The sequence below is a fragment of the Anguilla rostrata genome, chromosome 18, assembly GCF_018555375.3.
Source record: "Anguilla rostrata isolate EN2019 chromosome 18, ASM1855537v3, whole genome shotgun sequence".
Classification (NCBI taxonomy): Eukaryota; Metazoa; Chordata; class Actinopteri; order Anguilliformes; family Anguillidae; genus Anguilla; species Anguilla rostrata.
Window position 1 is genome coordinate 5,874,399 of NC_057950.1, and position 16,105 is coordinate 5,890,503.

General features: G+C 54.5%; 1 protein-coding gene across 4 annotated transcripts in view; it reads left to right on the plus strand.

Annotated features, from left to right (window-relative positions):
* Positions 1 to 8,702: 8,702 nt before the first annotated feature.
* The window catches only part of mmrn2a (multimerin 2a), a 21,271-nt gene continuing 13,868 nt past the window's right edge, over positions 8,703 to 16,105 (plus strand). For all 4 annotated transcript variants that reach the window (XM_064317972.1, XM_064317975.1, XM_064317974.1 and 1 more), the window contains exon 1: positions 8,703 to 9,169. In XM_064317972.1, the coding sequence (XP_064174042.1) occupies positions 8,769 to 9,169 (401 nt within the window). In that variant the 5' untranslated portion in view covers positions 8,703 to 8,768. The remainder of the gene's footprint in view (positions 9,170 to 16,105) is intronic.

The following is a 16,105-nucleotide window of genomic DNA, read 5'->3' on the forward strand; positions in this document are numbered from 1 at the left end:
GACTGATGCAACTAGTGCAGGCAGAACGCAGACTCCCTATTGGCCGGAGGAGACCGCAGGCTCCCTATTGGCCAGAGGAGTCACTGAAGTGAGCTGAGGTGAAATATTTTATCAATAGCTATTTCCTGGATCTCAGCCATAGTCAGCAGTGCCACAGATAGGTTTCCTGACAGGAAGTTCATCACTTCATCAAGTTGACTTTGTTGGACACGCCCCCGGGGACCCCACCAGGAAATTTGGGCCCCATTTAAACATCTCACACTGGGCCCCACCACCCGGGAAAAGCCCATGTTCTAGTATTTTTTGAGGGTCCCGGTCAGTCAGGGATTTTGGAATCGTCTTAACTTCTCGACCCCCATTTGGCGCCCCTACAGGCCCCCCCTGTGAGGCCCCCAATTTTCTTATTGGACTGTTTAGGATCTGCATAGCTTTAGAGACAGCCTGTGATTGGTCGCTGGATTTTACATTGGAATCAAATGTGTCACACACAACCTACCACCAGTAAATGTATTACAGACAGGATACAGTGAAGGGACGCATTACCACCTGCCCCAGTGCCCTGCCCCAGTGCGCCTGCCCCAGTGCCCTGCCCAGTGCCCCGCCCCAGTGCCCTGCCCCAGTGCCCCGCCCCAGTGCCCCTGCCCCAGTGCCCCGCCCCAGTGCCCCGCCCCAGTGCCCCTGCACCAGTGCCCCGCCCCAGTGCCCCTGCCCCAGTGCCCCGCCCTAGTGCCCCTGCCCCAGTGCCCTGCCCCAGTGCCCCTAGGCCCCACCTTCACGCAGCCTCTTCCTGTGGCCATGAAGCAATGACTCAGCGAATTAACCTTCACCAGCCCCCACCGCCATTATCCAGCAAACTCAAGCCACCTCCCATCCCCCCTCCCCCCCTCCTTCTGATTGGCTGGGGGCCAGTGGGCAGGCTTTTATAGAGCTGTTCATTTGTCAGCACAGTGAGAAAATGTTTGCAAATATTGGCTTCTCCACGGTCAATTATCACCTCTCCTGATTTCGGGGCGGGGGGGGGGGGGTGGCATCGATCGGTGGGGTGGTGGTGGGGTGGGGTACTGCACCTCAGTGCCAAGGGCTCAGTACAGCACACAGCACCTGATAGCTCTCCGTGAAATAATTACACCCCACCCCCTTCCCCCCTGACCCCCCAAACCCCTACTGTATGGGGTAGGAGTGGCCAAAATGAACAAAAGCTTGTTTGTCAACCGCGAGGCGAAGATTAGGAACAGATGTCTAAACCAGCGCCCGGGGCGATGCCAGCTTGCGCGTGCGGTGGAGGCTACGGACACGCGCGCGGGCGGTTTCGCCGGGCCGCACCCCTCTCACCTTCTCGTTCCTCTTTCACGTCCTCGTGTCCGCTCTCGCTGCGCTTTCCTGCTGCAGTGTCGTTTTTTACACACTCAGCGAAGTGCAAATGAGTTTGAAAGAGAGCGACTGATAAGGGGCGGGTTTGTGTTGTCGTGTCAGGACTCCGACGTGGGCTTCGAACCCGTGACCTCCTACACGGTACATAGCGCAGCACCCTTGTCGCAGCTCTGAAGGTCAGGTTTCAGACCTGTTGCTAGGTCTGATCCCTGCCTGTCAGACTACGCTATGCTATGCTACGCTAGTCTGAAAGCTGATATTTTCAAGGATAGCTTATATTGCAGAGTTTCATAGCTTCTATGATTATCTTTGACACTTCCGTCTACTTTTATCAATCAATCAAACTCTTTTTATACAGCACAATTCATGCAAAAGAGGCAATGGAGAGTGCTTAAATATAAAATCAGATAAAATACGGGACATAGAACTAGTTTATGTGCACATTACAAGGACATAAACACAAGCCTTTACAGGCTGTGGGTATCTGGAAAGCGCTCTCTATATAAAATACATTATTATTATCATGAAGGTCTTTTTTGAAGGTGAGTTTTGAACGACACCTCGTCATGCAGAGTCAGCTGGACGTCCCGCCACGTGGGAGCAATGTCAGATGGAGGGAGACGGAAGCCCCCCCCACCCCCCCCCCCCATCCCCACCTCCAAATGGTTGCCGTGGCAGCCGGCGGCCCAGGGAGATCAAACGCGGCGGCACGCTGTGGAGGACAGAGACGAGCGGAGAGGATGACTACAGCAAACCAGACGGCCGCGCCGTGGCGAGCCGCCCCTGCCCCCACCCCGCCCCCCGCCCGCCCGCCCCCCCCCCTTTCTCTCTTTCTCCGTCTCCCTCGTTCTCCACAATTACAGAGGGCGCGGCCTGCCTGCTTTCTCTCAGATAAAGGAGGAGGACAGGAACAAGGACTCAAGGTCGAGAGAGAGAGAGAGAGAGAGAGAGAGAGAGGGAGGGAGGGAGGGAGAGGGGAGAGAGAGAGGGAGGGAGGGAGAGAGAGAAGGAGAGAGAGAGAGAGAGAGAGAGAGAGAGAGCGAGAGGGGGGGAGGGAGAGAGAGAGAGGGAGGGAGAGAAAGAGAGAGAGAAAGAGAGGGGAAGGGAGAGAGAGAGAGAGGGAGAGAGGAGAGAGAGGGAGAGAGAGAGAAAGAGAAAGAAAGAGAGAGAGGAAGGATGACCTTGCCTCATCACTCAGTACAGTGTAAAAGCACATGAAAGGCCTTTTATGGGGAGTCAGCTGTTAGCCGTCTGACCTGGAAACATTTCTCAGCGTCTGAATCTGCCCCATTTGCGGGTCTGCAATACTTATTTACTCTCCCGGGTACACAGGCTTCAAAGAACAACGAGTTCTGATCACAGCAGAAACGAGCCTTTTGAAGTATGCATTGATCTTTTCGTTTGAACTGCGCACACTGACCTTGGTTTGCGCTGATTAATTTCATTATTCTACACTCGCGGAAAGTGGAGGCACGTATTTTGTTCTTCAAGAATCTTCTTCCCAAAGGTACCCTGGAAGTACAATGATGTTCTATTTGGTACATTTTACAAGCAAAAAAAGGTACAATTCAATTATGTATTGCTGGCTGTAGGAACCAATTTTATGTACCTGCTGGGAACCACCTCAGTGACAAACGTTTGTCCCGCCACAGGAACTTTTTTGCCACCATTTTCTGCAAGTGCACAGTTGCCCACTGTTAAGTAATGTCTAGTGAACCATAAAATATAATTAGTATGCTCATATAGTTTTATTATGTCCACTTGTTTGCATGTTGCAGTCAGGTATTTGTGCATGGTACTGTAAGACCCAAATAAATTCACACCTAATGAGAATTAAGCCCAATTTGACACAATCTAAAAATCACTTGCTAGATTCCATCCTGATGAAGGCTTTTTTTGGTGGCCAGCTGTGTACATCTACAACATTAACTACATACCGTATATTATGAACAGCGTCTTAAATTGTATTTTTTTTCAGATGATTACACGTCCCAAGAATATTTGTTTTGCAGTATATAGACAACAATCCGCATTCCAGGGGTTCAATACCAAGAGCAGAAATCCTCTGAATTCTTATTGCACTACCTGATACTGGAGAGGCACGCAGGAAGAGCCCCAGTTTCAGGTGCCAGGTTATAAGATAATGTCGCGTAGCAGCACTTCTGCGGCGCTAACTGTTTCACGCGACGAGCGCTGAAGAGCTAAGCTAAGCTAAGCTAAACTAAGCTAAGTTAAGCTAAGTTAAGCTAAGCTAAGCTAAGCTAAGCTAAGTTAAGCTAAGCTAAGCTAAGCTAAGCTAAGCCGAGCCCATCTAAATTCCAACGCTGTGCAAAGGCCCAGGCGTGACATTCGAGGGCGGTCACGCCCCTCGTGAGAACGCGACGGCGAAAACGTTTAAAACGCGGCGTACAGAACAACGCGGACAGAAGGGGACGTGCCTGCCCGACACCGTGGACGTTAATGAGCTGGCCCAAACTTAGAGGCTACTGCCCAATTAGTGAGGGGGTGCCAAGTGGCTCGCAGAGGGGTGAGGCATTCGCCTACGGGACGTCCCACTCTGGGTAATGGTATGCAGCCAGTGACCTTGGACGGAAGAAAGCAGCACAAGCGTTTTAAGCAGCCTGACCTGATTGTGCAGGCCCTGTTCTAATACAGCAGAGCGAACCATAGGCCCCGCCCTGTTCTAATACAGCAGAACGAACCATAGGCCCCGCCCTGTTCTAATACAGCAGAACGAACCATAGGCCCCGCCCTGACCCTATACAGGATAAAAAACCATAGGCCCCGCCCTGACCCTATACAGGATAAAGACCCATAGGTCCCACCCTGACCCTATACAGGATAAAGACCCATAGGTCCCGCCCAGTCCCTTATACAGCATAAAGAACCACAGGCCTCACCCTTTTACATTGCATTTAAATTGCATTCATTTATATAGCTGGATATATACTGGAAGCAATGCAGGTCAAGTACCTTGCTGAAGGATACAGCGGCAGTGTTCTTCCCAGGAATCGAACCTGTGACCCATCCCCATACAGGAAAAAGAACCACAGGCCCCACCCTGTCCCTACACTCACTACAGAACAATAGGTTCCACTTTCTCCCTGTGTGGGTAACAGGACCATAAACCCCATGCCCCCTGCTCTTCACAGTACATTTGATTGAAGGCCAAGGTCCTCCAGCTAAAGTCATTGACTAATAGCCCAAGAGCTGGCGGGGGGGGGGGGCTGTCGATACAGAGCTAGCCTGGATCACCCCTTCGGCTCTGTTCCGCAGTGTAAATCTCTAATCCCTCAATAACCCTGCGTTCCAGTGCGCCTCCCACACCGGACGGACTGCCAGGAGCCGTCCTCATCGATTAGGGCTCACGGGGTGACTCGCTGTCGCGTTTGCGCCTCGCGGAAGGGAGCGGGCGTGTGATGCGAAACCGTCGGCGGCGGCGGGGACTGACACCGGCCTCTTCGTCTTCGTCTTCGTCCGTCTGGGGCGCGCCGGAGGAAGTCGCATTTATAGACTGGAAGGTGTGTTCACGCGTTCAGGGACGGGCTGAGCGGCGTAAAATATTCAGTGATTTTCAGGGTAGGCGATCTCATTGGGAGCACCACCGCTCTCCACCAGAACAGCTCCTCCTTCCCAGAATGCAGTGCTTCTTTTTATTTATTTATTCTTATTGAGATTTACAGCCAGGAGACTGAAGGGACAAGACAGCAGGAGCCTGTAAAAAGCTAATCTCCACGGTTCGCCAGTTTAAAAGGATATAGAGAAACAGATAGGAGAAAAGAACAGAACACGTAAAGGACATTACGTTAAAGAACGAATGTCAGTCTATCCTGAGGCAGACCAATACCAAGGCGGCTGCCCCATCCTGCCACAAATACCCACAACGCCCTGGGGCTGTCCCTCACTAGTGCCCGGCACAAATCTGCTGTCAATCCCACAATCCACCAGAATCAGAACACGCTAGGGCAGCACTTCCAGCCGCTCTGAATGAAAAAAGGCTATGAAGGGGGGGAAAAAAATCGATGTTTCGGCCATGTTATAAATACCACAGAGACAGGCCATGACATCAGCACAATCAGCTAGCGTCCCATTCGCCCGCCAAAGGCAGGCACGCGTGTGACTCTGGAACCTTCCGTCAATGTGACAGCCTCCCCCACCCGCACCCCCCCACCCCATCCCTCCTCTCTCCCCCCCTTCCCTTCCCCCCACCCCCACCCCCCACCCCATCCCTCCTCTCTCACTCCCCCCTTCCCTTCCCCCCTCCACCTCCCTCTCTCTCTCTCTCTGTCTCTCTCTCTCTCCCTCCCTCATCACCCTCTTTTCAATCAGCCCTTTATTGTTCCGATAAGGCCGTGTCATTCGAGACCCGCCACCTGAGCGGGCGGCCCAGCCCGTCATCGCCGGGGGGGGGGAGCGGACTCTGTCCGCACGCCAGCTGCGCGGACACGCCCCGGCAACGAGCTGCCGAGAGACGGCTCGCGCCCCGGCGACGCCCGAAACCCGAGCGCTGCGGGGCGGGACAAGAGAAACCAGTAGCAGCGGCGGCGGCTCTGGCGGCCGGACGCTAGCCCGCGCCGTCGATGCCTTGGCCAGCTGTGCGCGAGCCCAGACTGAAAGGGCCTGGCCCTTACACGCAGGTCCCCAGGGCGCTGGCTGCTTTTCAGGGGCTGCCTCAAGGTGCTTAATCAGTTCCAGAGAGACCCATTGTTCCCAAAAAGAAATACTTGTTAACCACCCCGATGATATCTTCAGGAAATTCAACAACAAAAAAAGTTCAGTAATTTTTTATCCAGAAAAAGAAAGTACAAGAAAGTAGAAAGTGAAGTTGCCCTGGCCGAGCTTTGATGTTGAGCTTGGCCTCAGTCGGCCCCCTAGCAATGACCCCGTGACCCCTGACCCCCCCACTCCCAGTGACCCCCGAATGCATACATCACGACGCAGGAAGTGTGCGTATTCCCTTGACGGCTTTAGAAATATCTGACAGGCCGGTTGCCGCTGACGACCTTTTCTCCAACTGCACTAAATCAAACCTGCGATTTAAAGGCCAGGCCCACATTTGCAGCATTCATGCTTTAAAGTAGTTCTTTAACTGCCCCCCCCCGCCCCCATTCCCCCCCCCCCCCCAAAATCACAGCATCCTTCCTGCAGCGCGGAGACCAGCTCTTGTTTGATGTGTCCTGGGTTTCCTCGGTGGGGCTGATCAAAGAATGGCTGTGTGTAAAGGCTGGCTTTGTGTCTCCAGCAGGCGAGCCTGTATGTGGCCATGCAGGAACTCCACTGCTCCGTCTGTCATGGAGTCTCAGGGTCAGGCTGTGCTCTAACCAGCGGTTCCCAAACTTTTTTTGGCAGGCTCCCCCCTTTTGGTAAGAGGACATTTTTTGAACCCCCCACAACAACTTGGATGTTATTTTATTTTTGGTTCCTGATGGAATTCCCCCCCCCCTCAACCCTCACTGAGGACCCCCCTAGGAGGTATACCCCCCACTTTGAGAACCACCGCTGTAGAAACAGATGAAGACACACACATACACAGATGCACATACACACACCCATGCATGCGATCACAAACAATGAGAGGAGGCAGGGAGAGAGAGAGAGAGAGAGAGAGAGAGAGAGAGAGAGAGAGAGAGAGAAAGAGATAGAAGGGTGCTTACAGTGCCTACTCAAGTGGTGCACCAGACCCTTGGCACCAGACTATTCGAATGACGAGGAATGTGTTTTTTCCCCCCTCTCCTCTCCTCTCCTCTCCTCTCCTCTCCTCTTCGTTGGGGGGAATGTTATTGTCCAGCCTAAGCAGAATGGCTGAGGTCTGCCTCCACGGAGAGCCTGAAAACAAAAGGCTCCTTATGCGTAAGTGTGCTGCCACCTGTTGGTCGTCTGGGGGAAAGCGCCTGGCGTTCTCCTAAGCTTTTAATCCACCCTGGGGGGGTTTCTGTCTCAGTCAAGAGGCCCTTACTACCGTCTGCGATCGGCAGGGCCCCCCTGGACAAAATGGCTGAGGACCAGGCGTCCACAGGGGCTGGGGCTGGGGGGTCGGAATGGGGGGGGGGGAGGGGCTTACATGGGTAGTCGGGAATAGTTTGTTTCTGCAAACTGTGGCAGGAGCTGCGATGATCCATGAGTCTTTCCTGTCATGAGAACTGACATCCCTGGCTGTCCTTATGACTCATCTCTGTGGGGGGGTGGGGTGGTGGGGTGGGGCAGTGGATGAGAGGGTAATGTAGAGTATTTCAGCCTGACAGAGCAGCAGTTCACGGCCGTCCTCATTCTTCCTTGCCGGTTTCTAAAAACCGATATCAGGGGGAGATAAGAGACCTGGCAGTAGGTTTCTGTTGTGAAGTAACATCGTCTGTGAGATAGAGCAGATGCAAAGATTACATGGCGGCAGACGACTTGAGCAAGACCATGGGAAAGAAAAAGCGAACCGTCTGAGTCACCCCAACTCCCCCAAAATGTCCACAGATGACCAGTCTGCCCCAGGGGTCACCAGCAAAAACACCAGTACGGTCCAGAACGGAAAAAAATATGAGCACTCTTCTCCATAGCAGAGAACCCATGGTACATGGGTAAAGGGAACTACATGCTTTCAAACACTGACTCATCCCAACGAGTTTTCCGACGTCACGGACTGTATCTTTCCCATCGCGATGCCCCTGCCAGCGCAAAAGCGCCCCCTCCCCCCCGCCCCCCGGTCTCCACTCGAGACTTGAAAAGAGCAGCAGATTTGGGGGTGGGGGGGGTGGGGGGAAGGAATGATTCTCCGCGCTCTTTCCTATCGGCGCAGAAATCCTGGCCGGGCGCCCCTATCTCTGCGGCTGCAGCTCCTCGACCCGCTTTCAAACCCGTCCAATCTTGCCCTTCACCAGCTTCCCTTTCCTGAGCTCTGTGTGAGAGGAAACAGGGCTTGGGGGGGGGGGGGGTGGGGGGGGCCAAGGGGGGTGGGGAGGTAGGGCGATAAGAATTCCGGAGACCTGCCAAGAGAAATGGACGGCTTCCTCGACCGGACTCTCCAGACCTCCAGCGTCTCCCCGGTCCAAGGGGGTCCGAGGGGGCTGGGGGGGGGGGGGGAAAGCAGGCCACTGGAGCATTGTTCCAGGAGCCTACGACCTTTCCAGTGGGGGGGGGGGGGCAGCCCCGGGGGGCGGGTCGTTTCCGATGATTGTTGGAGGGCTTTGAAACCTTCCAGAGGAGAGGAGTGGAGAGGAGAGGAGAGGAGGGGAGGGGAGGGGAGAGAAGGGGAAGGGAGGGGGAGGGGACTCTCGGATGTGGAGAGGAAGGTTTTCGGAGAGGGGGGCGGGGAGTTTGCAGACGCACTCTGGAGCAGCTCCTTAAAACAAAAAGCCGCCCCGAAGCAGGGCTCAGATTTTTTTTGGCAGCTACGGAGGAGGCTGTAGAGCATGGCTGTGAGGACCCTGGTTATCCTGGTCGGGCTGGCGTTGGGGGTGCGGGGCGACATCAGGGCCCGGGACCCCGGGCTGGAGGACGAGCCGGGGACCGTCCCGGGGCAGGGCGGCTGGGACCGCGTCATCCCCGGGGTTTTCGGGACGCACCGTCGCAGCGGGACCCCCGGGCACGGGCACGGACACCACGGGTCACCCCAAACGGGGCCCGCGCTCCACCCTCAGGGCCACGGGCCTCCCCTAACGGGGCCGGAGCACCACCTGCTGGCTCACAGGACCCCCTCAGAGGGACCCGCGCGCCACCCACAGGCCCACGGGCCATCCTTCGCCCCTCAGGGTGTTCCAGAAGAGGCACCCCCCACCGGAGAGGCCAGGCCGCACCACCCAGCTCGCATGGGGTGAGTCCTCCACTTCCCCCAATTTGGCTGTAAGAAGGTCCGGCACTTCAGCCCCGACAGGGTTACATCAACGCCCCCCCACCGCTAGACAGTAAACACTCACGGGGGCGGGGGCGGGGGAGGGAGGGAGGGTGGGGGGGGGGCAGAGAGAGCGGGACGTGCAGAACTACACTTACAACTGCGTGTCGGTCAAATTTTCATAAATCCCTTTAAAAATGTTCGATGGTGATGGTGTCTCTGACTGTCATTGTGCACATAAGGACAGCACGTGGATCTGGGGAGCTTTGAACACACTGGTGTGCTTAGCTGTAACTTGTACGATGTCTCCAGCGCTTTCTCGTGTCATCCGAGCCGTTTCCCCAATGTCGAAACTCCGTCGGCGCACGTCATGTAGACTTCATTGATGTCTTTTACCCCGTCTACTATAATCGGGACAACCTGCCGAGAAACCAAACAGAGATTTATTTTCTTTTCTGGTAAACATTTAGATGAACCAGCGTCAGTGCTCTCGACTACATACATAAACACCACACACGAACACACACACACACACACACACTCAGCGTACTTTTCCTGATGTTTTTGGCATCGCGTCCTCCGCAATCCCAAGTGTTGGACCGTAAGCGTACACAGAAAAATTTTCTTCCAAGCAGGAATCAGTACCCAATTTTGTGGTAATTGGCGGAAAACATTGGCAGGTTTTCGGATTTCCTGTGCCGGGACGCGGACCCTAAACTCCTAAACTCCTGGCACGGCCCGATCTCCGATCTCGCTCGCAGTTACCGGGGACAAATTGTTTTAACCCAGATGCGCGCATTACACCCCAAATTGCGGCGCTACCAGGCTGATCCTCAGATAAAAGCTCTCCCCAGAGGAGAACTCCGGAGAACAAGCCACGATTAGTTCTCTCAATCGACCCAGTTCAGCGTTTTTTTAAACATCTTTTGCTCATGGGGGGGGGAGTAGGTTTCTGTGTCACCACCATTACTGTAATGGAGAGCAGATTTCCCCGGTGTACGCGAGGTAGTGTTTTTGTAACTTTTTTCAGTTTCAGTTTTGACTGGGGGGGTGCTATGAGGTCACAGGTGCAGCAGGTTGGGTCCTTTGGGGGTGGGGGTGGCGGGATTTGCTGGTTTGTGATTGGCTGCTTGAGCGGGCAGCCGGCCAGGCAGCTGGTGCGGAACGCGGAATGTCTGAGTGGGACCCCACCGAGAGCGTGGAGGGGGGGCGGGGGTGGGGGGCACAGGTGAAACGGCGACAGGCAGGAAGGGTTTTCGAGGGACATGGCGGTAGTTGTGGGAAAATGGCGGTCTGAGCGTCGGCCCTGGGGGTGAGGCGCGTTGGCCTGTCCTTCGGGAGCCGAGCCAGGTGTCCACACACAGTAGCCGGGGGGCGGAGTCAGAACCTTTCCTGAGTCATTCTGGAACCTAAGGCCTGGCTTGCTGCCATGGAGACGAGAGCATTGGAGAGGAAGTGACCGGAGAAGGACAGGAAATGGAGAGGGGCAGTTTGGGGGTGGGGGGGGGGAGGGGAGGGGTGGAAGCAACCAGCTATTCTAATTAGTGATGTCAGGCACTCTTACTGGGTTTTTGGCAGTCGGATAGGGGACAGGGCGATTTCCTAAACAGTCGTTCGTGCCTCGGCCTTCCGATCCTGGCGGCCATCTCTGCAGCCAGATGAACGAGACCATCCCAGTTCCTCTGAGGAGCCCTCCTCAACCCGGACAGGAGGAGCTCGAACCAGCGGGGAAACTCCACGCAGGAACCGTTAGGGGCCCGGAAACACTGTCCCATCGAAACCTCTCCGTCTCCGCTCCCATGTCAGGGACAGAGACTCAGAGCCAGGGGTGGAGCAGAAAGGCAACCTTACTCCACCCTTAGCTGCTTGTTTTAGCATCTCTCATGTTAGCTTGTGCACTACACTAACTGTTGGAAAGCGCTGAAAAGCTAAAAACAAAAAAAAAAAATGTCCGCGCCAAATTCGATTTCTGGGTCATCGGCGAACTCCGAACAGACTCCACATTTATGCCGTTGTTTTTTTTTGTATCTGGATCAACACAAACTGGAGCAGTGCTGGTTCCCCCCCCCCCCCCCCCCCGAAGAGCTGAAACACTGTGAATAGAATGATAAAATGTGGCTTTGCTTAAACACACCGAGAAACAACAACCGCATAATGGAGAGCTTGTTGTGCTTGCCAGATGTAGCATGTACCCAGCAACAAAGTGTGGCCTCAGGAATGCAAAATAAATAAATAAATAAATAAAATAAAGCCAAACGCACTTCAGCCCAGCAATAGGCACAGCCTTAGTTTGGACCCCAACAAGAAATAAGAATGGAGCTTTTATATTTCCTTGCCTTTTTCCATTTATCGCAGTAGAAAAAGCATTCACCCTCAAGGAAAAGATTCAGCATCTCTGATCAACTCCACACTAAGAATTTAGATCCAAAACAGTCGCTGGTGAGCAAAGGGGAGGGAGAGGGAGGACATACAGAGAGGACACACACAACCTTTGGGGCCTGCACTGTCTGCCTCTCTCAGCATTTCCACAATTGAACCAGAATCTGTGGAAAACACCATCGCCATGGCCACCCGCATTGTGATGTCACCTGTCAGGAAGCGGGTGGGGGGGGGGGGGTCAGCAGCAGTAGTGTCGCCTTGCGGTCCCGAGGAGGGCCGGGGGTCGGCGACGGCGTCCTGTCTGTGTGCGGCCCGCGTGGGAAAGGGTTGCCAGGACGCCCGAGGCCGTGGAAGCCCGCCAGACGCTTCCTTCCTCCCGGGCAGCAGGAGCCAATCAGCAGCGAGTAGACGGCCGTTGCGGCTAAAGAGACACATAGTGTCGCTTTCCATGTCTTTCTATGACATCAGCGGGGCATGGAGTCTTCCAATCAGACCGGTCTGCACTCTGGCCAATTAGGTCACTGTCTTATGCACCTACAGTCTTGGATAAGCAATGGACGGTCTTTAATCAGACTACCCAGTTATAGACAGCAGGAGTCCAGTGTTTCAAGAAAATACTCTACTTATAGGCCAGGGCTAGCTGACCCTGATCTTGGAGAGCTACTAGGCCTGCTGTTTGTTTTCTAAATTTAAATATATGATGAGTTTACTGCATAATCAACGGCTTTAATTGATCAATGATCAAGTGCTGAGGCCCAATGAAAGCCAGCAGCCCCTGCGGATCTCCTGGACCAGGGTTCGTCTCTCCTGTGCTGTTCTGAAGGCCTGTTGGGTCTTCGTTGGGGAGTTTTTATAGGTGTGTTTCGCAAGCCATTGATTCGTGTGCTTGCAGAGGCAATGACCTCGATGCACTCTGTTTGTCAAAATAACCCGGGAAATGAACGGAGATGTTTATCGCTGCATTTTATCGCCTGGAGTCGCGTGTAAACAGTGCTCGACTGCAGCGGAACTGAACAGCGGAGGTTTTTATTTGTCCGTTTGAAAATATAAATATTGAGCAGAGTTCCAACGCACATCATCACAAATATTTTTTTCATGCAGTTGGGTTGGATGCCAGGCTGGCTGTCGCCGTGCCAACGCGACACAGGTTCTAAAACCCATCTGTGCGGGGCGTGGAGAGGCCCCGCCCCCCTCTCTGTACATGCAGCGCCACCAATCAGATTATCATAACGCCGACCGTGTGTGCTCAGACCCAGGTAGTCGCACAATGATGATGTCACTGGCTGTGGCTGCAAGCGGGCCTCAGAAGTCCGACGTAGCGGATTTCCGGATAAAAGCGCGATTTCTCGATGGAGAAAATGAATGGGGGTATCACATGACCATCCCTGACACAGTCGGTGATTTAAACTGGCGTTTGAAACTTGGACGCTTTTCTCCGGACACAATATTCTCTTAAATGGCACTGGATCCATTTATTACCCCGACAGGTAACAGCAAGCTTACTCGTGTGAACGGTAGCTGTGTGTGATGTCGTAATAGTGCGACGGGTCGCGATTACGATAGCCGTTAGCAATTCTCTTTTCAAAATTACTGAAAATTTTTTTTAGATTTAAAAAAAATGGTAAAAAGTGTACTTTTTTTCATATATAAAAAAATGTCCTAATGTCATAAATTATTTTGAAGGAATTAGGAAAACGGCATTCATTTCTCCCATAGACGGGCCGTTCGTTTTTTAAGTCCTGAAAACGGTAACGAAAAGGGAATGACAACAGGACTTCTGAGGCCCATTGCTCCACCTCGCTTGTGGATCCCGGAAAGATTGCCCTCGGTAGCTGTGTGTCCTTTACTTGCTCCTCCTAAATCTCAAACCCCCAAAGACCAAATAACTGTAATCCGGCTCCACTCTCGCCCCTGACACATTCTGATCCCATCAGCTTGTTTTACTTCGCCTGGGGGAACGCCCTGATGCCATCCTGGCCCCAGCTATCTTAAACCAAACCCCCCCCCCCACACACACCCAACCGGTTCTCCAGAGCCCATCAGTGTTTGTATTGGCTCGGCACGGGGATGGGATGGGGTGGGGTGGGGTGGAGTGGGGGGGGGGGGGGGGGTCAATTGGGCCAGGGCTCTTGCACAATGGGGCAGGCTGACCGCAGGGCCTTGTGTGTTTTTCGCGTTCGGCGACCCCCCCCCGGGCGTGGTGTAAAAAAAGGGGGCTGGAACCGCGAGGAATTCTGTCCCCCGAGACGCGGCTTCCTGTAGGCGCACGTCCGCTCTCCCTGTGGGCCGCGACTCCTCGCCGAGGCCTGGGGCCCTTGGGCCGGGGGCCAGGGGGCCAGGGGGCCGGGGGGCCGAGGGCCAGGGGGCTGGGGGGCCGGGGGCCGGGGGTCTTCCTGTTAGAGAAACGCAGCCAATCGCAGCCGACCCGGCCGGCCCCGGAGCGTCACACGGAGCGTGTTTTATAGAGCGCGCGGCGTAACGACCGGTCCTCCCGCCGAGATAAACACAGGCTCCGGCCTGCGCTCCGCGCGGTCGCTGCGTCAGCGGCGTGGGAGGCCAGCCAAAAACAATGTTTACCCCCCCCTCCCCATCCCCTCACCCCCCCCACCCACGCCTCTGAGCCACACGCACCATCTCAGGCCTTCCTCTCCCCCCCGTTTGGAGTCGTCCCGATTTCCGCGGCGTCGAACCCTTTGGGGCCGGCGTCGATGACAGCGCCCGCCCGCGCGTCTCCGGCTCAGAACCCCGGGGTCACGGTGCCGGAGGCTTCCGCGTCGCGCCGGACGGCTTCTCAGGCGCACCCGCGACCGCGCCACGACCGCTAAATCCGTCCCCCCCGTCCCCCTCAGTCCGCGTGGGTAGTGACCGGATCCCTCGCTTCGCTCCGTCGCGACCCCCCGTGACCCCGCTGCCCTGCCGTTTCTCTTTTCGGCTGGAATGTGTTGCCTTTTCAACCTGGAGCAGGTTAGCGAGGGACCCCCTACGGGGGGAGGGGGGGACTAAAGCCCATCAATCAGCAGGTAGCCGTGGGAACGGGGGGCTTCGGGGAGCGACGGGACAAATCATTCTTTCACCGCCGGGACCGTGTGGAACTGGGGCGCGACGGGGCAGTTTCGGGGGGAACGGATCACTGCACCGGAATGGAGAGGTGGTCCTGGCCGTCTGGCTGCTGACAGGTTTAGTTCTGTTTCCTGGAGACTATTGTGATGTCATAATTCAGGGAGGAGCCTGTGCTGCAGACAGTGAGTATCTCTAGGTGAGCTCACCGTAATTCAAGGCTTTATACTGGACACTGTGGTATTCTGGATGTGATGTCATAATTCAGGGAGGAGCCTGTGCTGCAGACAGTGAGTATCTCTAGGTGAGCTCACCGTAATTCAAGGCTTTATACTGGACACTGTGGTATTCTGGGTGTGATGTCATAATTCAGGGAGGAGCTTGTATGGCAGACAGTGGTGTTCCACGTATGGTGTCGTCAGTTCGGGTGCAGTCAGCAAGGACTCACATTGAGGACCACCCGCTTATTTCTGAGTAAACAGAGTAAACGAAATCGGGGTGAGTCAACAGTGCTGTAATGTGACTGAGTCAAACTGCACAGATGGCTAGCAAGCAGGCCACATTCATTCAAAGCATGGTGAAATATTGCCATGAAAATATTTAGGAAGGATTGCATAACCTCCGCCGGGTCGGCAACTCAAACAAACATCCCAGTGCACAGACCACTCTGTATCATTTACAACCAGAGATTCTAACATGGACACATGCTGTACACGTACAATCACACACACTGCAGAATGCCCTGCACGCATATACTGAGCCGTTTCGACAATAACACGAAAGACTGAGGACAGTATTCAAACATTTGTCCTGAACTTTGACTGACAGTTGAAAACGACAGTTCCTTTTATTCTTTGCGTACGCGACGCGGCGAGTCGAACATTCGCTAACGCTAGCTCACCAAACTGAGTTTGTGAAGAAAAAAAGCGCACCTGCCCGTCAAAGTTAGAGGAAAAACGTCGATTAAATACAGGCCTGAGTGACCACTTGACTCAGCAGTAAAAAAATTCCGTTTGAATTGCGCACGAATCCCAGACTGTGGTCAGCGTGAAGCAGCTGTGACCAACAGGGACCCACAGAACAGGAAGGGAAGCCGCAGGACTGCAAACAAACGCAGAAGTATGAGGGAGGGGTGGGGTAATGGAGGATTTCCACAGAGGAAGCCGCACCATGGGAAGCTGTCCGAGGACAGTTGTGCCATTTTGGGACCAGTCCTAGCAGAGCACACACGTGTGCTGGGACAGGGGTGTGCAGGGCTAACTGTATGCTCCTGTGTGTGTGTGTGTGTGTGTGCGTGTCTGTGTGTGTCCGTGCATGTGTGTGATTTTTGTGTGTGCGTGTGTGTGTGCGTGTCTGTGTGTGTGTGTGGGTCCGTGCGTGTGTGTGTGTGTGTGTGTGGGTCCGTGCGTGTGTGTGTGTGTGTGTGGGTCTGTGCGTGTGTGTGTGTGTGTGTGTGTGTGTATGTGCATGTGTGTGTGTGTG